Source organism: Suricata suricatta, chromosome 17 (genome assembly GCF_006229205.1).
Source record: "Suricata suricatta isolate VVHF042 chromosome 17, meerkat_22Aug2017_6uvM2_HiC, whole genome shotgun sequence".
Classification (NCBI taxonomy): Eukaryota; Metazoa; Chordata; class Mammalia; order Carnivora; family Herpestidae; genus Suricata; species Suricata suricatta.
Window position 1 is genome coordinate 14,334,799 of NC_043716.1, and position 27,693 is coordinate 14,362,491.

Below are 27,693 nucleotides of genomic sequence, written 5' to 3' on the forward strand. Positions count from 1 at the left end.
GGGTGTGGAGGGAGGTGTGGAGGAGGGCCAGGAGAGTGAGACAAGCAAAGGTACTGAGCCAGGCCTGGGACCCAGCTGGGACCATAGAGCAGAGGTTTTCAAACCCACAGAGAATCAGCATCCTAGGAGCACTTGTTAAACACAGATCAGTGGCTCCACCTCCAGGGTTTCCGTTCAGAAGATTCTAGGGGCTGAATGTGCCCCCTCAAAATTCATGTGTCACTGTCCTAACCCCACTGTGATGGTGTTTGGAGGGGGCTTGAGAGGTGATTAGGGTTAGATGAGGTCATGGGGATTAGTGGGGGGGGTCACTGTCAGCTCCTGGAAGGACTCACCTCAGAGCCCTGAGCAGGGGCGCGGCCCCTTCCTGGGTGCTTCCCTATCCTGGGCAGGATGTCTGACCCCACAAGGAGCTGGATTTTCTTTCCCTAAGGGCTTTAAGCAGAGTGAGTCCCTCTTTCACAGGGACTCGGCACATGTTACGGAGACCTCTGTTTCACAGGCAAGCCCCTCTGTGCCCACATTTTGGCTGAGACCAGAAAAACCGTGACTGCTTCCCCTGCATAGTGACAACGCCATCCTGGGCTCAGGTGGGTTCTCCTGCAGCCAGTCCCCCCTCCCCCCGCCGTGCTTGGTGAAGACTCTCCATCACACCAAAAGCTGGCTGACTCAGAGCCTAAGCAATCACAAGCACCAGGCCTCTCTAATTAACCAGCCAGCCCCTCTCCCTTCCCACCACAGCCCTCCGGTAATGAGGGCTGGCAGCTGGGGCGTGCAGACCCAATTACACGGGGACACTGCACCAAGGACCGGCATGGGTTCTACCAGCACACTCGTTAGCGTGCGACTGCCGAATGCGCCAGGGCTCTTGCTGGGGACAGCTCCGTGTGGCCGGGAGTCCTGAGCATCTGCCCCCCAGGCTTGGATCAGAACACTTCCGTGTCAGAGGTCTCCCCGGCAGCCTGCCCGGGCCTGCACACCTCCCACCACCCAGGCCTGCAGGCAAAACGTGAGGAGGTGGCCAGGACGTGGAAATTAACAGGACGCTCCCTAGAAATTGTTAAGCCCAGAGTAGAGGGCTCCTGATGCCCCTCATTAGTCCAGTGCCCTGTTAGAGCTCTCCCGGCCCCCCAGGGCTGCCTCAGTAACCCCAACCGCAACTATAATTAATTGCCCATAATCATTTAACACCCCCTCCCAGAGGGCAGGATCTGTGTGTCTTTACTCTGTATCCCCAGTGCCTGCACACACAGACCTACAATAAATATTTGGTGGATAAGTGAATGGAGGACACTGTCCCTCCCGTCCCAGACACTGGAGCCCCTGCAAAGCTTCAACTAGAGCAGGGGCTCTAAGGTTAAGTCTGAACCCCCCTCCTGATTCTCCTGGGACTTGGCTCCTAAGTGACCACCACCTGGCACAGTGGCGCCATCCTAACAGTGCGTCTGCACCTCTGTGAACATTTCCGGGGTACCCAGGGCCATAGACCTGCCCACTCTGCTCAAATGCAGCTTGGTCCTAAGACACTTCTTCCTTCTAAGGAGCCCCATCTCCTTCCCAAAGATCTCAACCTTGCCCCATGTCTTCCAGTTCGCAGGACCTTGCTCTGTCTCTCCCCCAACGTTCCTGTTCCCCAGTCAAATCTGATGCTTTCTCCTGTGTCCTTCCTTCTTTCAGCCCACTTCCCCTTGTCCTCAGGGCCTGCATCCTTATGGTAAGTCCTTGCCCTGTCTGTTCCCGGCAATATTCCTCTGCTGTGGTGTTCCCCCCCTCCTCAGAATGCCCTTCACTGTGCTCTCTGCCTCCAGGAGCCAGCTCCTACAGGCAGACCTCCTGATTGCTCTCCTCCTGGAACTCTGGTCCAGCCATGTTGAGCATCTGAGCGGTGTTCAGATGAGAAGAGAGTGGCCAGAGCTCGCTCTCTGCCAAGTGAGGACCCAATGAGAAGCCGGGAGTATTCCAGCCAGGAAGAGTCTGTACTAGAAAGTGAATTGGCCGCCCCTTGATCTTGGGACTTCTAGCCTCCAGAACTGTAAGAAACAAATTTCTGTTACTGCAGCTGCCCAGTCTGTGGCATTTGGTTATGGCAGCCTGAGCTAAGACACGGGGTGTCACTAGATCTATCTGAGATATATGGAAGGTCAGCTCCATCGTGGGTCTGAACAGCTAGGACCTCGAAGTGGATTAGTAATAACGGCAACAGGCATCCTTTACTGGGTCTGCACCCTGTACTCTGCTAAGGGCTTCCCCTGCCTTAGCTCACCTCCTCCTCACACCCACCCAATGATGATATAAGAAGTTTTATTAACCCGTTTATAGATCAAGAAACAAGCCCAGAGGTTAAGTGCCAGACACCTTGTACGAGGTCCCAGTGCTGTGGCCGCGCTGAGACAGCAACCCACGCCCCTGTGCCTGCGAACGGCACTCACTGGCAAGCCCCTGGAGGAACCGCCCCTCCTTATTACACAGAGCAGACCGCTCTGGCCCATCTGCAGCCTAGGACCCACCTTCCCTCCTGGGACCCCCGGGCACCCCCTGTAATGGTGCCTACCTGCTTAGATACGGTGAAAAGATGTGGCCCCCAGGTTGTGTTGACTCATCTCCAATCTCACTGTCTCATCCCTAGTGACGGCAGGGCCTAACTGGTCCCCCACGATCACTTTATGACCCCCTGCAATTCACGTGCCAGACAGCAGCTAGGCTCATCACATACGAAGATAAATCAGATCCTATCACACCCTTGCTTCAAACACTACACTCGCATCCTATTAAACTTAGAATCAAATCTCAACTCCTGACCTTGACTTTCGAAGTTCTTCCGCAATCGGCATGCCCGCCTCTGCCCCAGATGCCTTCATGGGTTCCTCAAATATGCCCCAGCTGGTTTCCGCCTCAGGAACTGCATGCTTGCTGCTCCCTCGGCCTGAAACACTTGTCCACCCAGGTTTCCCCAGGGCTGGCTCCTTCAGCTCTGAGCTCAGAGAGGCCCTCGTGGTCATATTGTCCCACATTGCCCTGCTCTAATTCATGGTGTGTTTGTTTGTTGTCGCTCTTCTCCCATCCCCTGGGGAAAAAAAATCTCCACGAGAGGATGGGTTTTGTCTTTCTCAATCATGGTATTGCCAGCACCTAGAATAGGGCCTGCACATAGCAGATCCATTACTTTGCAGAATGGATGGATGAATGAATGAATGACACAATCTTCTCAAGGATGGATGAAGAAAACCTCCAGATGCCCATCATTCATCTCTAGTCCTAAGTAGCACCCTCTCCTCCACTTCTACCCAGGAGCAACTCCCCTCAGAAACTCAAAGGCCTCCCTGCCTCACCACCCAAGCCAAAACCAGGTCCTCAGCCTGCTGCAAAGTAACAACAATCTCAAATGGAAATGTCCTCTGGAGCGGCCCAGTGCTCCAGGATACCATGGGGTGGGGAGGTGTCAAGAGCATCTAGAAGAACAGTTTTTACCCCCGTCCACCCCCATGCAGCCGAGATTATTCCCTAGGGCTGCCACTGCTCCCCAGGAAATGACTCTCCAAAGACTCTTCAGCGGTCAAGGCAGCAGCCTGCCTCTTCCAGGGGAAGAGACAAGGCTCTCTGCGCCCTCATCATGGTCCTGCAAACCTGAACATTTGTAGCAGTTGTGGGGGTTGAGGGGCAGAAAGAGGAAATAGGCTGCTGGGCCCCATTGTGCCAGGCAGAAGTCACAAAATAGAACCGAACCTGCCCAAGGGCTGGGAACAAGACATTCTGAGTCCCCCTGCCTACGACCTATATTGGGATCTGGTCCAGGGCCACAGAGGGCTTAAGGAGGAGCTGACACACAAGTCCCCACCCCTACCCTGCCACATCTCCACTGTTCTTGGGACCCCTCACCAGCGAATCCACACTCCTTAGCCCGGTTCACCCCATGTCACAGATGGGAAAAAATGACCTTAGCTGAAATCCTGGACTTTTCCACTTACTAGTTTGGTATATTGACCTTTTTGCATCTTGGTTCTCCCAACCAGCTTTTGAATCCAACTCAAAATGATCACAAGGCTGCCAATGGCCACCATGTGGCCAAGTCCATGTTTATTTCTTTGATTTCTCTATAATCTACAGTCCTCTCAGCTCTAACCACCCCCACCCTACCCCATCTCCATTTTTCTATCCCCTGTTATTTCTTCCCAGAATATATTATGTCCTGAAATATTCCTATTTATTTGATCATTATTTGCTTTTGGTTTCCTTACGCAGTGTAATCTCAAGAGAAGTTTCTATCTCTGTCTTATTGACCAAAGTAACTCTAGGCTTAAAACACATGGAAGATCGGTACCAGTAAAACTAGGGTGAAGAACAAAAGAAAGAGAAAGATATGGTAAATTGGGAACAGTGTCTCTAACTTAGGAGGGCAGTCAAGGGAAGTACCATGATGACAGCTATGTAGCAACTAGTCTAGGCTGGGTTAAGACTAAGGGTATAGAAGGGGGAAAAAAAGAAGACTCTATGACAGAGAGTAAAATTGAGATGCTAAATAATCTTGAGGACTGTAAGGCACATTATTCTTGGATCAATAAGAAAATAAAGGCAATTAGAAACTCCAGGAAAAACAAATAGTTACTTTAAGAAGTTCTGGACTCGAAGTGCCTAGGTGGCTCAGTTGGTTAAACATCTGACTTCGGCTCAGGTCATAATCTCATAGTTCATTAGTTCAAGACCCCCATCGGGTTCTGTGCTGATAGCTCAGAGACTAGTGCCTGCTTCAAATTCTGTGTCTCCCTCTTTCTACTCCTCCCCCATTTATACTCTGTGTATGTCTCTTTCTCAAAAATAAACATTAAAAAAATAAAAGAAAGAAGTCCTGGACTCAATATGAAACAATTTAATACTGGCAAAATTTAGAATAATCTGTGGAGTATAAGATAAGGGAAAAAACCATTTGACTTTGCAGCAAAAATCATTCTCATTTGAGGGGCCAGGGATTGAGAGCAGGTCAACAGAATAAGAAGTATAATCCAGCATATTTTTGGCCCTGAGGAGAATTTTATTTCTTTAATGATGACTAATAAAATCCTGAATACTTACTTATGTGCCAAATAAGGTTTTTAAGAGCTCTGCATGTAATAATTAATCCTCACAACTTTCTAGGGTACATTATCCCTATTTTACAGATGAGGAAAATGAGGCTCAACACATCAAACAAGTTTTCTGGAGTCATCCAATTAGTGGAAGAACTGAATTCATACCCTGGCCTATGAAACCCAGGGGTCCACTCCCCAGTGTTGGCCCTAGAAGCCAGGCCATTTGACCTAAGGTCTCAGATTTTCTTGCCAAGCAGCACAGGATACCATGTGCACACACATGCACACATGGACACACACAGACACGTACATTATACACTCCTGGGAACCAGGGCACAAAGCCACAGAGCAGGGCCTTACCTTCCTGCAGTCTTTACAGAACACTGAGGAGCTGGCCAGGAAGCCCAGCACCTCCCCACAGAGCAGACACTGGGAGAGGCCGTTCCCCATCACGTTCCGCCTCATGGTCTCCAGCCGCTCCACCAGCCGCCTGCAGCACAGGACACAGAGTCAGAGGGAATGTGCTTCCCGTCTCCAACCTGACCACTGCCCAGGTATGGCTGCCATGGGGCCCCAGCACTGTACCCTGCCCCTTGTGCTGGTCCCACACCTGGGGTACTGCTCCCTGCTCCACCCCTTTCCCATGCTACCTCCTAATCATCCATTTGCTCACCAACTACTGAGGACCTACGATGTGCTAGGCACTAGGAATACTGGAGCCAACAAGCCAGAGACAGACATAGTCCCTGCTCTCACAGAACTTATGTTCGATAAAGGGAGAGAGTCTATAAATAAGTCAACATGTAAACTGATTTCAGACAGAGGGAGGCAGAGCAGACTCTGGGGCAGAGCGGACTCAGCCCGTGGTGAAAGCTAGCGCGAGGACCCAGGGTGCGGATCTGACACTTCACACCTCTGCTTCCCTCTCCCGGCCCCTGCTCCTGCCCCAGTTCAGAAGCAGCCTTTACCCGATTCTCTGCTGCTCCAGGACGTCAAGCCGCTCTGCTCGCTGGATCACCTGCAGGATGGCCTCTACCTCGGCAGGGCTGAGGCACTGGCTCTTCCTCTGCTTCTCTGTCTGATAGGTGTGCACAGACCAGCCCGTCTGCAGCCTGAGGAGAGAATATGGCCGTCCCTGAGGCCACCACAGCGCAAATTCAGGCCGCCCTGCCAGAGTGCGAAGACCCCCTGGGAACAGTCTGGGGACAGCCCAAGAGCTGTGGGTCAGGGAACAGGGCAGATGCTTCGAAAGCTGGCTCTGACATCCACCGGCCTCTGGGTACCGCGCAGAGGGCAGTGCGGCCTCAGCACCACAGGAGGCAGGAGCATGGAGTGAAGCTTCGAGACAGACGGAGAAGGCCACGGCCACAGCACATGAGGAAGGAGCACAGAAGATCATCAAGTCTGAGATCTGAGGCACATAAGTGAAATGGAACTTGACCATGGGATAGTAAAGAACGGCAATCAGGCTAAAAACAAACTCTGAAGATAAAAGGAGATGCTCAGAGCCTTAGAGGGGCAGGAGGGCAAAACAGCTGTGCATGAGGAGAGGTGGCGAGGGCAGGCCAGGTGATGGGCAGGGCTGGGACATGGCTGGGGTGCCCCCGCAGTCTCCGTGGCCCTGAATTGCAAGAGTGCCACCTCCTGAGGCTGCGACCAAGGCCGAGGGTAAGAACTCACACCCTTCCCATCTTTCTGGATGGAAAGGGAGTGGCGGCAGCAGACCAAGCCCCAAGTCTCCGCCCAGAGTCCCAGCTTCTCGGAGACATTCTGAGCCAAATGCTGGGAACACAGAGATGGGCAAGATGGCAAAGTCACCACCTCTAAGAACTGTAATATGCTCGGGGACACAGATGCCCAATCAATTACACCAGTAGTTACTTAATGAAAAATGAGAAGAGCTATTCATTCAACGTATGCTTATTGGGTGTCCACTGAGGCCACGCCTGTGAGGTGTGGGGATGTGCCGCTGGCTGGGACATGCAGGCAGGCATTAGGAGGATGTATAAATAACAGAACTGACCTAGTTGGTACTTTCTGGAAGGGCTTCCACAAAGAAGTGACAGCAGGGGCACCTGGGTGGCTCAGTTGGTTAAGAATCTGACTCTTGGTTTCACCTCAGGCCATGATCTCACAATTCATGGGTTCGAGCCCCGCATAGGTGCAGAGCCTGCTTGGGATTCTCTCTCTCCCTCTTCTCTCTGCCTCTCTCTCTCTTTCTTTCTCTCTCCCTCTCCCCTGTACCTCCCCCCATACTCTCTCTCAAAACAAACTAACTTAAAAAAAGAAGTGAAAGGGGCGCCTGGTGGCTCAGTCAGTTAAGCATCAAATTTAGCTCAGGTCATGATCTCACGGTTTGTGAGGTCAAGCCCCGCGTCAGACTCTGTGCTGACAGCTCAGAGCCGGGAGCCTGCTTCGGATTCTATGTCTCCCTCTCTCTCTGCCCCTACCCCTCTCATGCTCTGTTTCTCTGTCTCAAAAATAAATTAAAACATAAAAAAAAAAAAAAGGCAAGAGTCTTCGATGCAGAACCCAGAGCAGGAGGGTGAGGACGTAGACCCCTTCCTGGTGGTTCCCAGACACAAGTGGGCCCGGGAGGTCTTGTGTCACTGCCCCACCCAGGCTGCTGCAACAACCAGTCTTGTGCAGTCTATGCTGCATGTCAGGAGAGCGAAAGAGCACGTCCTTTCTCCGTAAGTGGAGCAGGCTGGTGAAGGGGAAGGACTCGGAGTGCAGCGTGCTGGTCTCACCTGGGGGCTCCCTCCCTTCCCAGCTGTGAGAATGCGGGCGGCTGTTTTTCCTGGATCTCCTGATCTGAAGGGGTGCCATGCAGATTAAACGAGGCGGGGTAGACAGGGTGCTCTGCATATAGCAGATGCCCAATTGCTTAATCAGTGGTGGTTAACGGTGCTTACTGTAATTACCACGGGCAGGACCATCAGGAATGGCTCGACCAAAGAGGCCGTGCTTGTGCAGGGGTTCTGTAGGACGAACAGGCACTTCCTCAAACGGAAAGAGCGGGGGCGGTGTTCAGGCAGAGGAAACTGTGCATGCAAAGGTGCGAAGATATGAAACAGCATGCTGTCTCCAGACTTCTAGACCACTTATGTCTCCGATTCAAAAAGCACTGCCCTAGACTGACACTTTCTCAAGCTGTCCTTGCAGGCCTGGGGGAAGCAAACAGTGGGAAGGGGGAAGGACTGGGGGACAGAGGAAAGGAGAGCGGTCCTTGGAGCGGGCAGGGGCATGCACCCCTTTCCTCTGTGCACGCGGCAGGCTCAGGCTCTAAAAAGCAACACTCTCTCACCCCAACCTGCAGGTTTTCTCCACCTGACCATTTCAAGGACTCAGTCAGTGTACCCTTCGATAGCTCAGCTGGTAGAAGCAGAGGACTGTAGGCTGGATATGCGTGGACTCAGTCAGTGACTGGCCGGGACACCCTCCGTGTGTGACCCCCTGGGCCCAGGGAGGAGACCTGGAAACAGGCCCCCGAGCTCAGGCCTCCCCCTGCATGGGAAAAAGAAAGGCCAAGGAACACAGCAATAGGAGGACATAGCACCAGCACCGCCATCCATCCTGGAGGGTGCAACTCCTACCCAGCTAGCTTCGGGCCGGGCCCCAGCCCAGGGCACAGCAGACCTCCTCGCGCTGGACCCTCCTGCCATCCTGTAAGGCAGGCCTCCCCATTTCTCAGTGGAGTAAAGAGCCCGAGTGCAGTTAGATGGCTTTCTGAAGGCAAGTCAGGGGCGCCTGGGTGGCTTAGTCGGTTAAGCCTCTGACTCTTGATTTCGGCTCAGGTCATGATCTCACAGTCTGTGAGCTTGAGCCCTGTGTCAGGCTCTGGACTGGCAGTATGGAGCCTGCTTGAGGTTCTCTCTCTCTCCCTCACTCTCTGCCCCTCCCCCACCTGTGTATGCACACACTCTCTCTCAATAATAAAATAAACACTAAAGGCAATCAGAGGTTGGCCAGCCTCCAGATCCGAGGAGCCCACAGCCAGCCAGGGCTGACAGCGCCCTGCCAGGCCTCCGTAGGGCATCCTCCAAGCCTCCGTTTCTGCCTCCATCTGGTCACCTACCAAACCCTGACCAGCTGTCCTCTCATTCAACGTCCTCCCCACGCCCACTGCCCTGTCCAGTCAGCTCACAGCTCCCGCCTACAGCCCTGGCTGCCTCTGAGTCTCTTGCTCCCTGGAATGTCCTTCCACCCTGCCAAAGGTGGCCAACTCATGGTTGCCAGAGACAGGCATGGTTGTAAGCCCCGAGGAAGTTTCTTTTTTTTTTTATAACTTTTTTTTACAGAGAGAGACAGAGCATGAGAGGGGGAGGGGCAGAGAGAGAAGGAGACACAGAACCAGAAGCAGGCTCCAGGCTCTGAGCTAGCTGTTAGCACAGAGCCTGACGCGGGGCTCGAACCCACGAACGTGAGATCTGACCTGAGCTGAAGCCGGAGGCTTAACCGACTGAGCCACCCAGGCGCCCCAAGCCCCAAGGAAGTTTCTACAATGGTGGCCAGCACCCATCCGTACGTCCCCCCATAGGTGCCCTCCTCCCTCGGCTGCCCAGCCTCACACGGTGCACCAACAAGTGCTCCTAGTTCCTTGTGTTCTGGGCTGCACATTGTCTCTGGGCCTTTGCTCAGGCTGCCGCCTCCCTAAACCCCCTTTCCACTGGGTCACTGCTATTCTTTTATAAGACTTCTTTAATTATTTATTTTTTAATGCTTATTTATTTTTGAGAAAGAGAGTGGGGGAGGGGCAGAGAGAGAGGGAGACAGAGGATCCAAAGTGGGCTCTGTGCTGTCAGCACGGAGATTCAAACTCACCAATCATGAGATCATGACCTGAGCTGAGGTCAGATGCTTAACCGACTGAACCACGTAGGTGCCCAAAGGCTTCTTGTAGATTCCTGCTGAAGATCCCCTCCAAGGGAGTTAAGAGTCCATTCTCAGAGTTCCCAGGAGGCCCAGGCATAGCTCCATCACAGGGCTTAAACGTTACCTCAAGGCCAGGTGGGACACCCTCTGTCTGCCCCTCCAGAATGTGAGTCTGGAGGGCCAGCCCGGCCCCATCTGGCCCCTGCCCACATCCCCAACTTCCTTTCACCCCATTCACTACTTCACTCTGTGTTCAAGCCACAGTAGCCTCCTGTCAGGCCCTCTACATGGCATGTTCCTTCTACCTCAGGGTCTTTGCACATGCTGGTCCTACTGCCTAGAAGCTCCTTCCCCTCATTTCCATCTAATATGTACCCCTCCTCCAGGACGCAAATGAAACATCACATTCTCAGGAAACCCTCTCCGAATCCCCAGATTAAGTTAGCACCTGCCTTCTTCACCCCGCTGCCTGCTTCTACTGTCAAAGTAGCTACACGTGGGCAATTCCATGTATAATGTTCACCTCTCCCTATCAGTGCCTTAAGACCACGGAGTACATTGGTCTTGTTCATTGCTGTGCAGCCAGTGCCTGGCCCCTGGTAGGGGTTAGATAATGTCTGCTGGTGCTGGAGGGCAGACCTGAGCTGGCTCCTGGGGCGGTAACCCCCCGGGCCTCCCAGAGGGACCGTCAGCGCCCAGCACCCAGCTGCAGGATCTGTGGTAGGCTCCTTGACGGAGCCTGGCGTTCTGAGGAGCCTGGCATTACAAGGCAGCACACCCTGGGGAGGAGATAAAAGTGTTTGCTCTTCTAAAAGATGCTACAACAGCTTCTGGCTGCTGCTGAGCACAAGACAAGGTCAGGGAGAACTGAAAGAAATGCCAGAGGGGTCACCAGGGGTCACAGCAGGCCCTTGGTACAAGAGCACAGCTCCCCCCTTCACTCCTCGTAACCTGCCAGGGAGGACGCATCATCTCACCTGGCGTCAAAGCAGAGAGGGACAGGGTCTGGCTTCCTCCCTGGTCTCTCTCCTGTGCGGCGGGGGGGGCACGGCACTGAAAGGAGCTAAGCCACCCCAGTGAGAGGGCCAAACTAACTACTGCATAGAGATTCCTGCAAATCATGCAGGGCTCCACTCTCCTCGGGCGTTTCGGATTAATTTTTCTATCCCTCTTTGATGTTTCAGCTCTGTCCTCTGTCCTCCTGCAGGACTATAACATCTAACTGCAAATTTCTTGAACTTGGCCCCGTTGGGGAAATACCGGCTCCCATAACTGACATGGTTTGACAGACTGAAGGGGCATTCTTAGGCTTAGCAGACACCAGTGGACCCCCAAATCCCTGGATGGACAGAGAAGACTGGAAGGCAGGACAGGCATCCGGGAGCCCCGGGTCCCCAGCCACGGGGAGACAGTGGGGAGAAATGGCCCAGCCTACCTGGATCTGAGGGCTCACCGGGCTGAGGGTAACAGGAAAACTGGCACTCTCAGAGGACAAGCCAGCATCAGAGAGGCCCTGTCAAGGGCATGGAGGAGACCAGGGATGCCTTGAGGCTGGCTGTGTGTTTCAGCCTGGGGGGCGGGGTGCACAGCTCTCTATTCACTTGACAAGTCTTAGCTCTGTCCTGACTGTCAGCGCCAGGCACGCACCATGAAGTGGGCATCCAGATATCAGAGGCTCCCGGCCTCCGGGGCTCAGGGACTGAAGGCTCAGTGACAGGGGGATTTATATTCTTAACAGAGAAGTCAGAAGGAGCAGCCTGATGCCCCCACCCCCAGCCTGCTGCAACAGAACATAGGACATGGGTGTCAGGGGAGTCTGGGTGCAGGTCCCAGCCCTGTCGCTCACAAGTATGTGCCTTGGGCAAGGAGTCTAGGCTTGCTTTCCTCACCCAAGAAATGAGGGTAAATCTGACATGGCAGTTCAATGAGTGAAGGGCTGGTAAGTGCCCAGCTCAGGGCCTGGTGCACCTTAGTCATGCACTTATCTCTGAACTTCTCTTTCTGGGTCCCTAACGAACCTTGCCCAAAAAAGGGGGGAAGCGGGGATAGGGAAGGAAGGGAAGGCCTGGCAGGGCCTGGGGGAACTCACTTGGCTCGCAGGGCAAGCTGCCGGTCATTCGGGCAAACCCACTGGTCATTGCCACTGCCGAAGATGGTGTCGGCCATGGCCTGGCGTGCAGAGGCAGGGCAGGGAGTCACGTCTGGGTGAGAAGAGGGAAAGGTATTTATTTTTTTAATGTTTTATTTTATTATTGAGACAGAGAGAAACAGAGCATGAGCGGGAGAGGGTCAGAGAGAGAGGAAGACACAGAATCTGAAGCAGGCTCCAGGCTCTGAGCTGTCAGCACAGAGCCTGACACAGGGCTCGAACCCATGAGCCGTGAGATTGTGACCTGAGCCGAAGTCAGCCGCTTAACCGACTGAGCCACCCAGGCGCCCCAGAAGAGGGAAAGGTAAAGAGTGGTCATCAGCTGGGGAGGTGATGGCACACTAACCACTGGCACTTCCGGCCTGGCCCCATACAGGACACCGGCTGATGCCTCGCCCGCAGAATCCCTCCTCCCTCCTCCAGCCAAATACCGTTCCCTCAAAGCTTCTCTTTCCCATAATTCTGGGAGGGATAACTAGGTGGCTCGTGACACTAAGTGACAAGATTGGACATGACTGGCTGCACATCTGGGTTTAGAGGCAGAAAAGGGAGAAGAGGCACATCCCAGTAATCTTCAACTTGGCCAGCAAGCCCTGAGGGCATCTGACTCCCGCCCTTCCCAAGTACAGCCCCTACTGTACTAAGCACAGTCCCTAGCAGGAGGGGCTGGGGCCAGGAGGGGCATACAGCTAAATAGTCTGGGCAAGCCTTACACCACCCCAAACCTGGGGGGCCCCCACTGGCAGCCCCAGGTCCACGGGTGCAGTGAAAAGTTGGCTACCTTCACGGGCTCTGCTCCGCAACACGATGTGCTGATGTCACAGTGCTCCCCAGAGCAGGGAGGAGGGCAAGGACTGCCATCCTGCACAGCTGTAGGGGGCACAGTCCACCAGGACTACAATGACAATGGCACCCCCAGGCATCCTGCGGGGAGGCATCCAGGCTCCAGAACTTCCTGGGGGTTTAACTTGTGCAGCCCAACTTAGCCACCTTTCTCCTTGCCACCAAGTATATGACCAGCTCCTTGATTATCTAGCATGAGGAATATCAAGCTCATGTATCCTAAGAGGAGTGTGTGTGTGTGTGTGTGTGTGTGTGTGTGTGTGTGTTGAGGGAAGAGAAAAGGGAGTAAAGCCCAGAGCAAAGATGACAGGTTGCACTGAGTTAGCCACATTCCCCTGGTCCAATCCCATCCAGACCAGTAGATCTCAAACACAAAAGTCCTTCATAATCTTAAAAATTACTGAGGTTGGCGGTGCGTGGGTGGCTCAGTCGGGTGGGTGTCTGACTCCTGATCTCGGCTCAGGTCATGATCTCACAGTTCATGAGACAGAGTCCCGCATGGGGCTCTGTGCTGACCGAGGATTCTGCTTGGGATTCTCTCTCCCTCACTCTCTGCCCCTCCTCCACTCACACTTGTTCCCTCTGTCTCAAAATAAATAAGCATTTTTTAAAAAATTACTGAGGTTGGAAATTAGTCTAACAGTGCCATAAATGTTCAACAGAGTTACCATGTCCCTGAAACTCCTTCTAGGTATATACACAAGAGAACTGAAAGCATATGTCCACACAAAGTCTTGATTATGGATGTTCATAGCAGCATTATTCACAACAGCCAAAAACTAGAAACAATTCAAATGTCCAACTGATAAATGGATAAAACATATCAATGCACACTGGAATACTATTTGGCCATCAAAGAATGAAGTACTGATACAGCCTCTATCATGGCTGAAACGTGAAAGCATCATGCTAAGTAAGTTTAAGAAGTCAAGTCCCTAAAGACCACATATTGTACGATTCCATTTACAAGAAATGTCCAGAGCAGGCAAATCCAGAGAGGCAGACAGTAGATTACTGGCTGTCAGGGGCTGGAGTGCGGGTGGCCAGAGGAAGAATGAGGAGTTTCTGCTACTGAGTTTGGGGTTTCTTTTTGGGGTCATGAAAATGTTCTGGAATTAGGTCGCAATGATGGTTACACAACCTTGGGAGTAAACTAAAACCAATGAATTGTAACCTTCAAGAGAGTTCATTTTATGGTATAGGAATTATATCTCATTAAACTGTTATAAAAATTACTGACAATGGCAAATGATGTGGGTTTTGTCTATTGATATTTACCACATTAGAAATTAGAATGAAAGAATTTTTCATTGTAATTCATCATTTCATTGTAATTCATCAAAAAACAATAAAATAAATTTTATTTATTTTTAAATGTTTATATTTAGGGGCACCTGGGTGGCTTAGTCAGTTAAATGTCTGTCTCTGGCTCTGGTCATGATCTCACAGTTCGTGACTTCGAGCCCCACATCAGGCTTTGTGCTGACAGCTCAGAGCCTGGAGCCTACTTCAGATTCTGTGTCTCCCTCTATCTGCCCCTCCCTGCTTCGTGATCTATCTCTCCCTCTCTCAAAAATAAATATTAAAAAATGTTTTTTAAAATAAAAATAAAAATAAAAATCTGTGTAATGTTTGGTTTAAGAAAAGTCAGCTGCATATTCATATCTGATTTTTTTGTTCAATCTTTTGTGATTCTGTGGTTTTGTTAAAGTACAGGAAGGATATCCAGACTCTCATAGATATATACTCCATGTGGAATAGGGAGGAATATTTTAATCTACCTACCTGTTTGGTAGGTTTCATGCCCAGTACAGAGCCCAACGTAGGCTTGAACTCACAACCCTGAGACCAAGACCTGAGCTGAGATCAAGAGTCGGATGCTCAACCTACTGAGCCACCCAGGCGCCCCAAGGGAGGCGTACCTTAACAGTCTTCCTAGATAATTGTGGGTGTTCTTCCATACTGTACCAGAACTCAACAGATGGTAGTTTCCTAAAGATCAGTTTCAAATGTGGCATCTGGAACCGTATTAATGAACTTTTCATTTTCTGTACATTTGTGAGAGAATAGAATACAGTATCTTATTATTATTATTAGGAAAATAGTTTTGACTGTGTGGATTTCCTGAAAGGTATTGGGAACCCTCAGGGATTCCTGTATCGTGATTTGAGAACTACTGTTCCAGACTAATGTCACAGATTTCTATGGTGACCAGCAGGGGGCAGTGGGCTGACTGTAGCTTACTGGCCCACACAGTGACCAAGCCCACGGCCTTGTCTGCAGTGGTCTCTCTTTCCTGTGCAGCACATCCAAACACCTGCTTTCCATTGTGGGCCACCTTGGCAGAGAGATCTGAGCACCTGCAGACCCTAAAGGGATCCCATGGCCAGGCCCAGCACCGGGAGGCCATCATCACCAAAGGCCTCCTCAAATCGAAGGTGTTGATCTTCTCCCAAACGAGGTGAACGTATGATCCAGGGAAACACAGACAGGATCAAAATGACACACTCATCCAACAAGTGTAAACCAGTGGCCTGCTTCCAGCCTTTAGTGCTCTGTGGTTTATTTTGTTGTTTTTTAAAATTTCTGTTATCTTGTGACTAGCGCAATCACACTGCCATGTGGATGTGAAAAGCATTGCTCCGTTCCAAGTAAACATTCAGAACATACTATAATTCGTTAGTCCTATTTATTATTTAAAAAAAATACATTGGAGGTCACCTGAGTGGTTCAGTCAGTTAAGCATCTGACTTCAGCTCAGGTCTTGATCTCACAGTTCGTGAGTTTGAGTCCCATGCTGGGCTCCTTGCTGGAGGTACTGAGCCTGCTTGGGATTCTCTCTCTCTCCCTCTCTCTGCCCTACCCCTGCTGGCTCAAGCTCACTCGCTCTGTCTCTCTCAATATAAATAAATACAAACTGAAAAAAATACTTTGGGAGCTGCAAGATATAGAAATGATAGGGGTCTCCCTGACCCAGAGAGGCTGGACTGTCTGGGTAAAGTGGGTGTCCAGGTGCCACCGCTCCTGCCACGGCCTGCACGGGGTGCCACGCCCCCAGCCACTGCTCCTGGGACTGGAGGGTCCTGAGCCTCTCCCCCTGCTCTAGCACAGATACCCCCACAGAAGCAGGGGCACACCAGGGGTGACCCCAGAGGGCTGGAGCAAGCCAGGGAACCTCATTGGGGGGGGGTCCATATTCTGCAGAAGCTTCTAGACCAAAACTGTGGAGCTGGCGAGGGGAGGTGAGGAGAAAGGGGTCCTATGCTCTCACACACAAATCTTCACCTCCTTTATGCTGGGGACAGGTGGGGACACCCAGGAGAAGACAGCATATGGGGGGTAGAGATGCAACAGTCCCTCCCAGGCTCAAATCAATCTTTAGGGAATGAACCCCTTTTGTCTCCTTGGGGTCACTCCCTGGGGGGGGGGCAGAGTTTGGGGGATCACTTGCAAGAGAGCCCCCAAGCTAACATTTCTCTCCTCTGACCTGAGTCCTATTCTTCTTGTTCTTCTTTTTTTTTTTTTTACTCTTCTTTTCTTTTTAAAACTTTAGCCAAAATAACTCTGCCATCGCCCACAGGTACTGTTCTGTTCTTCCTAAATCTAATCACTACTTTTTCTGTTGGACAGAAGAGAAACAAGAGAGGTTAAGAGAAAAGGTCACACAGCTAACTGTACTGGTCTACTAACCTTTAGTTCAGCATTAATTTCTCTGCATTGAATCACTTTCTGCCAAAGGGTGGAGGCAAGGGTTTTGGGGCAGAGACTCAGCCCGTGAAGGTCTGGCTTTTATGCACATGCACTGAAAGACCAAGAACAAGTCAGCTGTCTGCCTTGGGCCCCAATTCTCAGCAGGACCCGAAGGGGCTGAGACAGGCTGGAGGCACCACCCTGAGCAATTCTGCCACCAGAGTCCAAGCTGCGCAGGAGGGAGGCACAGGTGGCAGGTGGGGCACCCAAGAAGGGTCCCAGGGCAGGCCGGTGGGTGGGAGGTGGGAACTGAGCGCCACCCCAGCCTAGTGCCTACAGGGGGGTGGCAGGGGTAGGGCAGAAGAAAGGCACTCCCCATCCCCCACCCCTCTCTCTCTACGCTCAGGAAGCTTCAGGAAGGGTGGCACCTTCCAGGGCCTGGGGTTGCGAACACTGGCTGTCAGGGTCTTTAATGGTGCTGAGTTCGCGGCCGGGCATGTCCACAGGGGTGGTTCCAAGGGAGAACTCGAGCTGCTGCCCACATCACACAAGGCACAACTGTCCCTGTCCACACAGAGCAACCTCGGGACAGATGGTGAGAGAGGAAGGGCAGCTGGAGGAGCCGCACTTTAGGAAACTGCCAACAGAGCCAACCTAGCATCTCCAAATCTCCTCAGTTGGGGCCAGCTGCCGGCTCCCTGGCTCGCCCGCCCAGCCCGGCCCGGGCTTCCTGAATGCTCTTTACCCAGGGTGCTCCTGTGCCAGGCTGTGCGACCCCGCCAGCCAGCACACACCTCCTGGGCTCCGTGCCCCTTGGGGGGGGGGGGAGGTCTGTGAGGAAGCCCCCTCCCAGAGCCCAGGCCCTTTTGTGCCAGGTGCATTGAACATATTAAAGGATGCCAATCAGTCCTGGTCCAATATCAACTGATGGGACACAACGGGGGCTTGCAGAAGGCAAGTGGAAAGGCAGGATATGCAAACCACACATGCTGGAGGGGAAAGAAGGACTGGGCCAAGGGCCTGGAGAGAAGCGAGGTGGCAGGGTCTGCGGAGAGGGGGCCGCATGGGGCTCTGGCCTCCCCCTAAACAAGCAGAGAATAGACAGCTGGGGCCAGGCCTCCCTCTGAAGTCCTTCCAGCCGGGAGGGGGGAGAGCCTGAAGGAGAGAGCTCTGTGGTGTGCGTGTGTGCGCATGCATGGTTCCTGGTGAGAAGGAACACTGGTCCTAGGTGGGGGTGGGCATCAGACTGGGAACCCAGGCTTCCATTTTACCGACAAAGTGCTCCCACCTCCTTCCCCACGGGACTGTGGGTCCCCAGGGCCGAGCACAGGGGCTGCTGTAAGTCGGCACTCAGTGACTAGCAGTTCGGTGGAACTGCCTTCACCAGAGAGACGGCTGGTCCCAGACAAGGTGCCATTCAGACAACAAGGCCGAGGAGCTCAGCAACGTGTTCACTCACAAAGCAGCTTGTTCCTCAGGACTCCCCACTGGGTAGTCAGCACCTCCCCATGGCCAGCGGGACACAAGGCCTCCGCTGGGACACTGGGCCTCAGGGTGCTGCCTCCATCCAGGACTCAGAAGACCCTACGGCGGGGAGAGGGAACAGGAAATGCCTGGTGATGATTTCCTCAGAAAATTCCATGGGGCGGCGGACGCCTGGGTGGCTCAGTCAGTTAAGCATCCGACTTCGGCTCAGGTCATGATCTCACCATTTATGGGTTCAGACCCCCACGATGGGCTCTGTGCTGACCGCTCAGAGCCTGGAACCTGCTTCAGAGTCTGTGTCTCCCTTTCTCTCTGCCCCTCCCCCACTCACCTTGTCTCTCTCAAAAATAAACATTAAAAAAAAAAAGGATCTTCCTTTCTTAAAAAAGAAAAGAAAAGAAAATTCCACGGGGAAGGAGGTTCATGAGCCCCAGGCAGCTTTCTGAGGCAGATCTGTGAAAACAAACTGGCTCTTACAGGGAGGGCCAATTCTCTCTCTCTAAAGTTCAAAGCTTGTCACCCTGGGTGTTAGTCTCGGGCGGCTCTCTCCACCAGGCAAGTCACAATGCAATGGCACCCGGTCACCTGCTGGAGAGAAGCCAGCCTGCACTCACTCATCACCCACCCCAGATGAAGACTCTTGACATCGCCGTGTAAGGCCTCCCGATTTTGTTCTAGGTGTTTCTGTAGAGATTCCAAATAAAATTGGGTTCTTACTACATACTCTGTTTGCTGTTTTCTTATCCTCTTGTACTTTCTCACATTATTAAAATGCCTCAAAAACATGGTTTTTAATTGTAACTTAGACTTTCGGATATAATTGTCATTTTCCCATTTGGGAGCACATAGATGATTTCCAGTTTTGTCCCTATGTTTATATTCAACACTAAAATGGGTATCTGTGAGATAAACCTCTGTGCCTGTCTCTGATTATTTCCTTAGGATAAATTCCCAAAGGGGAAAGTATACTTTTTGCTAATATATTCTTGAGACAGCTTATACTGTTCACAGTGACTTTTATGGCTGCTCAAGCCGCTGGACGTTCAGGAGCCTCAGCCTGCTCTCGCCAAGGGGCTCCTAGAATTGTCCACTACTTTTTGTGGTGACAGTTGCAGCTCTGTCCCAGCCGCCTCACGTGGATTTTGGATTTTTGGTCTCAGAATGCAATGATGGAAGAACCTATCTAGAAATCCCCAATAAGCTGGTTTTATTACGCACACAGCCAGGGGCGCCTGGGCGGCTCAGTCCGTTGAGCGTCCAACATCGGCTCAGGTCATGATCTCACAGCTCGTGAGTTTGAACCCCGCGTCAGGCTCTATGTTGACAGATCAGAGCCTGGAGACTGCTTCGGACTCTGGGTCTCCTCTCTCTGCTCCTCTCAAGTTCATACTCTGTCTCCGTCTCTCTCTCTCTCAAAAATAAACATTAACAACAAAAAAATGTGTAATACATTCAGCCCTCTAATCACTTCTTTAAAAAGGCATCATCTGCTCCACAAACATTTGCATTTACAAGAAAGAAGCCTTCGCGCCCCGCCCCCCTTAAAGGGCTTCGTGCGCTCAGAATCCAGTGAAGGGAACACAGAGCCCTGAGTGACCAGGTGGTCATGTAACACCCCCTTCCAGCCAATGTTCTCCCCCAAAAAGGGGTAGGGGCTCCACCTCCACCACAGGCTCCTGGTGAGGAGGAAATGAAAGGCCACAGCTGTGAACTCCACACAGCAGCACAAATCGTCACCAATCCAAGAAAACACTGCTGTCAGACTGCTAACCTTCCAAACTTCTGAGTGCTTTAACACAGCAGCTGGGAAACACTGCAGCCCGCAGCTGCCTCCGAGAGGGTGGGGGTGGGGAGGCACAGAGCAACCTGCCCTTCGAGAAGGATTACACACACCCACAGGGTCCTCCGTTCTGCCTGCCAGGGGTCCGGCCACAGCCGCCTGCCCCATTACCAAAGCTGATCACCTTTCCCTGGGGTGGTTCTGTTTCCCGCCTTTAGACGCTGGCATTCTCCGCCTCCTTGACTTTGTTTCAGGGAGCATCCACTGATACAACTGGAACAATGACCGTCCCCTCTCCCCAGGTGTGCTGTGGATAGACAGCCTCGTGGGAGGGAAAAATGACACGGAGAGAACAGTGGGAACGAAGCCGGTGGAATAGAAGGGCTGAAAGAAACTGCAGGGTCTAGGAGGGGATGGACGCCAGTTCAAACAGCCACAGAGAGAGGACAAAAGAACATGCATTCTTCCACATGAGGTGTGGGAGGTATTATCTGAGCTGCTGAAGCATGAGGAATGAAATGCGAGGTCTGGCCAAGAGCCCTGCTGACCCCCAGACTCAGGAACAACAAATATATGCTGTAAACCACCAGGTTTTGGGGTGCTTGTTATGAAGCATTACCATGACAAATGCATGTAACTGATACAAATGCTATCCGGGTAAATAAAATCCTGACCCTGACCTCAATATCTAGTCCAACCCCCTCCCAGAGCTGTTTAGGGTTTGATTTTCAAACCTGTGAGCAGTGGAAAGGCCAAAAAGACCAGATGAGGGAGGCAAGTAAGATTGCTCTGCTCTCCACGCACATATCAGAGTAAGGAGAGGGGGCTGGAGAAGGGCCTGGCAGCCTGTGCAGGGCTGGAAAAGAGGCTTCATCCCAGGGCCAAATCTGAGCTGCCACCAAGGGCGCTGACCCGGGAAGGATTTGGGGCCTGCATTCAGCCTCTGAAGGACAGGCTGCCATGATCCCTTCCTCATGCCTGCCCTGGGCAGGCGGGAAGAGTGCCTGTACACCCTCTATTTCCCAGTCCGCCACCCCAAGACAGCTAGCTGTTATGTGCCAGGGGACAGGTGAGTAGACGAGGGTCCAAAGGAGGAAGAAAAAGCAAGGGTGAATATCAAAAAGTACTTGCCACCAAGCTGGTGCTTCCTGAGGTCTCCAAGACACCGTGTAAGAGCCCTCGGTTCTACGCCCAGGTATTAATATTCCAGGGAACCCTTAGCAACAGGCCCTGACATCTGTTCTGTTACCATGATACGGGAAACATGCTAATAGCAAGATAAGGTGAGCCGAGACATCCCCATTTCCTCCACCTGTCATGCCACACGGGGAGGATGAAAGATCCAGATGGGAAGCCTTGAAGGCCTGTCTGAAGCCAGGAGGAAACTCTATGGTGTCTTGGGCTAGTTATGCATGAGGCACGGCTCGAGGGTTTGGGCGATGAGACAGGACCCCCGATGAAGCTACTGCCTGACAAACAGGCATCCTGCCAGACCTGCCTCCTGGAGGGACTCTTTCCTCCCCTGCTTGTTCAGTCCTCTCTTGCTCAGACTGCGACAAAACTTCCCCAGTTGGCCTTGGGATGTCCTGAGGCTCACCTCATGCCCTTCACTTGCAGCCAGACAGGTCATCCTTAAAGCTTAGGTCAGGCCATGTGATTCCCTGCTCAAAAACCTTCAATGGCTCCCTACTGCCAAAGGAAAAAACCAAAGCCACACTCGAGGTCATCCATGATCTGGCCCGAACTACCCTACCAGTCGCACCTACCACCACATCCCTCCAGAAAACTCATGCTCTAGTCACCGGGACCCTGGACACACTCTGGCTGCTCACCTCTGTCTCCAGAACTCCTCACATAGAAATGTCATTCCTGCATGCTCTCTACCCACAGAGGCCCAGTAACCACTTCCTCTGGGAATCCTCTAACTCCTCCCCACCTGGCTCCTGTTCAGAATCCACCCCCTTCCCTCCCCACAGCATTTCTTTCCCTTTTGTATCCTGGGGGTCTTTACCTCTGTTACCCAGATGAAGACCACAACTTCCAGGACGCACCTTGGTGCCCCTGGGCTAGCAAGGTGCTTGGAACATAGCAGGTGCTGGTGCGCCTTTATGGACCTAATACTAACCTGCAAGAGTTTACCACAGCCCACGGAATAATGCCCAGCCTCTCCGGCCTGGAACTGAAGGCCTCACAGTGTGAGCCTCACACTTCCTGAACCACACGCAGGCCCATCCCCACCACAGGCTCCCCTGTCCTGCCTCTGGCCCACTCTGCAAAGTGGTTTCCACCCACTAGAACGGAAGGAAATCTAGAGAGGACCCCCACTCTTGAGGAGTGGTCAGCAATACCACATCTGGGCACAACGTCATAGTCAACATCACAAATGATAAATGAGCAGGTGCTTGGGGGGGGGCGCAATCAGTTAAGTGTCCAACTCTTGATTTTGAACCAGGTCATGATCTCACAGGCACGGGATGAAGTCCCGTGTCAGGTTCTGTGCTGACAGCGCGGAGCCTGCTTGGGATTCTCTTTCCCTCTCTCTCTCTGCCCCTAGCCCGCTCACACACGTGTTCTCTCAAATATATTTTTTTAAAAAGCAATTAAAATAAACGATAAATGATCTAGAAAAGGGTTTACAACAAGGAACAAATGGTAGACAAAACGTCAGCACGATGGACCAGTCGTGGGAGACGCAGAGCTCGCACACTAGAGGAGTACGACTTGACATCGTAGGTGAACTGATCTTGGTAACCTCTTCTAAGGGCATGTTAGGCATCCTACCTGTCCTCCCGCTCTGACTCCTCCTCTTGGGAGGGGCTCTCTGAGGCCCTGCAGCCCCCGCTCACATTTCTGCAGCCTCTCTTGTCTGTGGTCTTCCGGGACAGCCGATCCCGGGTCCCCGGGCCCCATTCCGTGGCACATCCCTACCGAGTCACCAACCTAGGAGTCTGCTAGGGTCCTCAGAAAGACAAGCAGCAGCTACTTTTGGCTTCACTGCCCTCACTCGTTCACAAACAAGCACTGAGTGTTAACCGTCAATCTGAGTTTGCTGCAGGGGGAGCTGGGGCTGTTCTTTGTGTCCCCAGAAGGCCTCACGTGGTAGGAAGTCTCCCTAAACACTGCAGGGCCTTCTCCGCAGGGAAGGAAATCCTCACCAGAGATGCCCACTCTGCGGGGCCCAACCCCCTGCCCGTCTCTTTGTCTCGCTGAAGCCACTCTCTTTCCCAGGCTGAAGTGCTGAGGAAAGCTTCCAACCGAAATGAGATACAGAGCGACCCATTTCTTTCCCCCTCTCTCTCCAAGTGCCAGTCCTCCAATTTTAAAAGCCACACGCTCTGCCTACATGTCCCCAGGGGCACAGCTCGCTTCTGTCATTTCTGAAAGGCCTAACACAGGGCAGGTACAGGTCCCAGATCAAGGCAGTCACAGCTGGCAGAGACCCACTCCAGGGTGACCAGATCCCCTCTGGCCAGATTCTCAACCCACAGGAGGGAGGGGGGTCTCCCAGGCTGGCTGCCAGGCCCCCAGCAGCGGCCCCTTCCCCCTCAGACCACACGCCACAGTCTCCTAGCGCTGCCGTGACCAGGTACCACAAACTGGGAGGCCTAAGTCGTTCCCAAGCCTAGAAGTTCAAAACCAAAATGGTGACAGGGCCAAGTTTTCTCTGAAGGACCTGGAAGAGGAATCTGCCCCACGCCTCTCTCTTGGCTTTGGGTGTTTGCCCAGCAATCCTTGGCATCCCTTGGCTTGGAGCTGTGTCCCTGCAATCTCTGACTTCACATGGCCTTCTTCCCGTGTATCTTTGTACAGTTGTCTCCCTGGGCCTCACACTGTCCTGGAGCAAGACCAAGGACATTCCAGTATGACCTCGCCTCAACCAATTACAACTACAATGCCCCGATTTCTAAGTGAGACCAGTCTGAGGTTCTGAGGGCTGGGACTTGAACACACCGCTTTGAGGGACACAGTTTATCCTGTAACACAGGGGGAAAACAGAAACCAGAACCCTCCCCTGGGGGGCGGGGTCAGCAGACTCAGGGGCCCGTCAGTGTGTATATGCAGAAGCTTGAGTCAGTCCAAAATGCACCCTGGAGTCCCTAGGTGCTGAGAACTAGGAGACGAGTCTCAATCTAAGAGAGCCTGTCCTGGTCGGTGCAAAAAGAGGATTCAAGAAAACACCTCGTTTGGGCACTGCTTCTCTTGGGAGTCCTAACGGGGGAGCTGTGACCTTGGGTGGGAATAAATTATGCCTTTATTTTCACTAACCTGCAACCGAATGCAGGCAACACATCACAGTTAAATTATGTGGCTTGGTCATTACTGGAGTAACAGATATTTGCATATCACAAAGTTGCAGATATGTTAAAATAGTATTTATATTCATCACTACATAAATTATATTTAAAATTATAATAGTTATTAGATCTACTGAAGGTAGTTTACCTAATGACTCAAAAAAGCAGCACACACAGATTACTATATCGAAAGCTTGTTTTTTAAAACTACTCTGAGAACTATACGTCAATATAATTGGCTCCTGTTTAATCCTGTTTGTACATTAAAAATCACTATCTTGAGAAAGGTTCCACAGGATTCACCAGACTATCAAAAAAAGGGGTCGATGGCACAAAAAAAGAACAGGAAATGGAATTGGCACTTGATTAAGGCTACCAGAAGAAAACAAGCTTTCAGGGTAATCAGGTGTCTGTGGCCCCAAGTCAGAAACTGCCCCACGGGCTGCCGGCACCTGAATGGGGTGCACGGTGAAGGGTGGCAGTGCTGCTTATCTTTCAGTGCAGAAATAAGAGCCTGCTTCCAAGACTGTGATGTGCCTGTGTGTGCGCGCGCGCATGCGTGCAGAAGGTCCTAAGCAAACCCTTTTTGCAAAGGAAATCTGAATATAGTTCACACCCAGGAGAAGCTTGTTGAAGGAGCCCAGCAGAAACTTCTCCATGCAGCAGAGAAGCCTCTGGAAGGAAGCCAGGTCCAGTCCTTCTCACCTGCTTGGTAAAGTCCCAATCTTCCGGCCTGCTGACAGAGGCAGTCCCCGGGTCCCCGGAGCTCCCACGCTGCTGCCACCCCCAGTGGTGTCCGCACGGCCCTGCCAGGACACTAGCTTTCTGGCGGGTCTTCCCAGGCCCTGCCAGCTACCTCTCTATTCTTCTCCCACCCACTTCACCAGCTCCTGGGCGGAGACCTTGGCCCTGGCTATTTGCTTGAAGCCAGCAGCCAAGGCAACCCCCAGCTGACCCAGCCTGCTATCTCCCAGCCAGCTGTCCCTTCTCGTTCATGGAAACACAAACAGACGTTTCTCTGTTCCGACTCCAAGATTAAGGACTGCGCTGCCAGGCGCCTACTGTCAACATCCCTGTGCACTCTGCATGCCCCTGGGAGAGGCTAAGACCCCAAACAAGGAAGATGCCCATCATGATTGTCCATGGTGAGGACTGCCAAGCACTTGGGCAATGGGGGAGGGGACACCTGGCCATGAGAGAGACGACCACCCCCAGAATGCGGCAGGGTACAGAAGAGATGAGCCGGGGAAAGGCCAAACAGAATCACCAGCATCTTGCTGTAGTTTTTGAGCCCTTTAGGAGCAGCCTATAAACTAAAATGTACCTGCAAGTGCTTAGCTGGGCCCTGAGCTGTCACTTGGGGAAGGGAAAGCAGCTTATGGGGCACTAACTACCTGCCGGTACTTGCCACAGACTGACCAACTGAAATTCATCACATTCCCAAGGGGATGGCCTGACCATCCGCCCTTCCAGAGATGGAACTTGAGACCTGATGCTTGAGGATGCAGGCTCAAGGCCCCACCGCTGGCCCCTGGCACCTTCTGGCACCTTCTCTGTTCCCCAAGGAGCCCTGGCTATGGCATATGTCATCTAATGAAAGCAAGAGGCCAGGGAGAGTCTCCAACCATCTCCCCTGCTCCCAGCACTAAGGAGTGTGCCAGGAGTTCACAGAAACTCAGACACGCAGAAATTGACCAATCAGGAGTTCTGGGAAGGTGCAGGATTACCTGGCCATGGCAGCCTGTGAGCGCTGCTATGGTTCACCCGATGGTCCAGGGATTAGTGAGGCACAGAGGTGCAAGTCTCTGATGGCCCCTGCTCCCCACCATTCCCTCTGCCTGCCCCAGGTGCTCCCCCAGAACCCAGTCGCCATATGATTCTCCAAGCTCCTCCACCCAGAGGGGCCCTGCAATGGCCAGCTCTGCTCAGACACTTCCAAATCAAGCCCAACACCCTCACCTGGAAGTTCACGGCCATCCATAGGCTCTGCCCCACCTTGCCAAACCTGTCTCCAGACACACAAAAACAACTGGCACCATCCTTCATGTCTCAAGCTCATGCCGCCTCCAGGCAGCCCTCTTGCTGTGTCCCCCCCGCCCCCTTCCACTCCATATCCACTGCCACAGCCTGAACCAACTGCTCCCTCTCCGGCATCTTCATAAACACCTACGTTTTACCCCTTGCCGGCACTTGCCAATTTCCACTGGCTATGAATGTGTCTGACCTTTCCTATCAGACCAGATGCTCCCTGAAAGCAGACAAGCCTCATGCCTAGATAATGCTCAAAACATGTGTACAGGAGTAGATCTGAGAGTCCTGGAATAAACCCATACATCTAGGATCAACTGATTTGAGGCAAGGTGTCAAGACCGTTCAGTGGGGAAAGGAGCCTCTTTGGACAAATGTGCTCTGACAACTGGGTCGCCATATGCAGAAGTATGATGTTGGACCCTTACCTCACACCACTTAAAATTTTTAACTTTATAGGGCACCTGGGTGGCTTGATTGGTTGAGCATGTGACTTTGGCTCAGGTAACAATCTTATGGTTCATGAGTTTGAGCTCCGAGACAGGCTCTGTGCTGACAGAGCCGGCTTCGGATTCTCTGTCTCCTCTCTCTGCCCCCCGCCCCCGTCTCTCTCTGTCTCTCTCAAAAACTAAAATATAAACATTAAAATAATAAATAAAAATTTTAACTTTAGGGGCACTTGGGTGGCTCAGTTGGTTAAGCGCTAGACTCTTGATTTCAGCTCAGGTCATGATCTTATGGTTTGTAGTTCAAGTTCCACACTGAACTCCATGCTGACAGTGCAGAGCCTGGTGGGGACTCTCTTTCTCTCTCCCCTTCTCTCTGCCCTTCCTCTGTTCTCTCACTCTCTCTCTCAATATAAATTTTTAAAAAATTGTTTTAACTCTAGGGGCGTGGTGTGACTTAGTAGGTTAAGCTTCCAACTCCTGATTTTGGCTCAGATCATGATCTCACAGTCATGAGATTGAACCCCATGTCAGGCTCTAGGCTGAGCATGATGCCTACTTGGTATTCTCTCTCTCTCTCTCTCTCTCTCTCTCTCTCTCTCTCTCTCTCTCTCTCTCTCTCCCTGCCCCTCCCCCACTCACGCACTTCTGTGTGTGCTCTCAAAATAAACACTTTTTAAAAAATTTAACTCTGGGGCACCTGGGTGGCCCAGTCGATTAAGCACCTGACTCTTGGTTTTGGCTCAGGTCATGACCTCACAGTTCATGAGTTCAAGCCCTGTGCCGGGCTCCACACTGATACTGCAGAGCCTGCTTGGGAATCTCTCTCTCTCTCCTTTTCTTTCTGCCTCTCCCCACTCACTCTGTCTCTCAAAATAAATAAATAAACTTAAAAAAAATTAAAAAATTAACTCTAAATGGATCAGAGAGCTAAAACTATAAAAGTCTTAGAAATTGGGCTCCATCAACATGAAAACCTTTAGTGCAGCAAAGGACATCTTGAGAAGGTGAAAAGACAGAGAATAGGAGAAAATATTTG

At 52.1% G+C, this 27,693-nt stretch overlaps 1 protein-coding gene across 1 annotated transcript in view; it reads right to left on the reverse strand.

Moving 5' to 3' along the window:
* The window catches only part of RPH3AL (rabphilin 3A like (without C2 domains)), a 100,210-nt gene extending 75,089 nt beyond the window's left edge, over nt 1-25,121 (reverse strand). Inside the window, exons 1-4 of the mRNA XM_029928903.1 lie at nt 24,886-25,121; nt 12,028-12,139; nt 6,032-6,175; nt 5,424-5,553 (exon numbers count right to left, since the gene is read on the reverse strand). Of these exons, the coding sequence (XP_029784763.1) occupies nt 5,424-5,553; nt 6,032-6,175; nt 12,028-12,104 (351 nt within the window). The 5' untranslated portion in view covers nt 12,105-12,139; nt 24,886-25,121. The remainder of the gene's footprint in view (nt 1-5,423; nt 5,554-6,031; nt 6,176-12,027; nt 12,140-24,885) is intronic.
* Between the last annotated feature and the right edge of the window lie 2,572 nt (nt 25,122-27,693).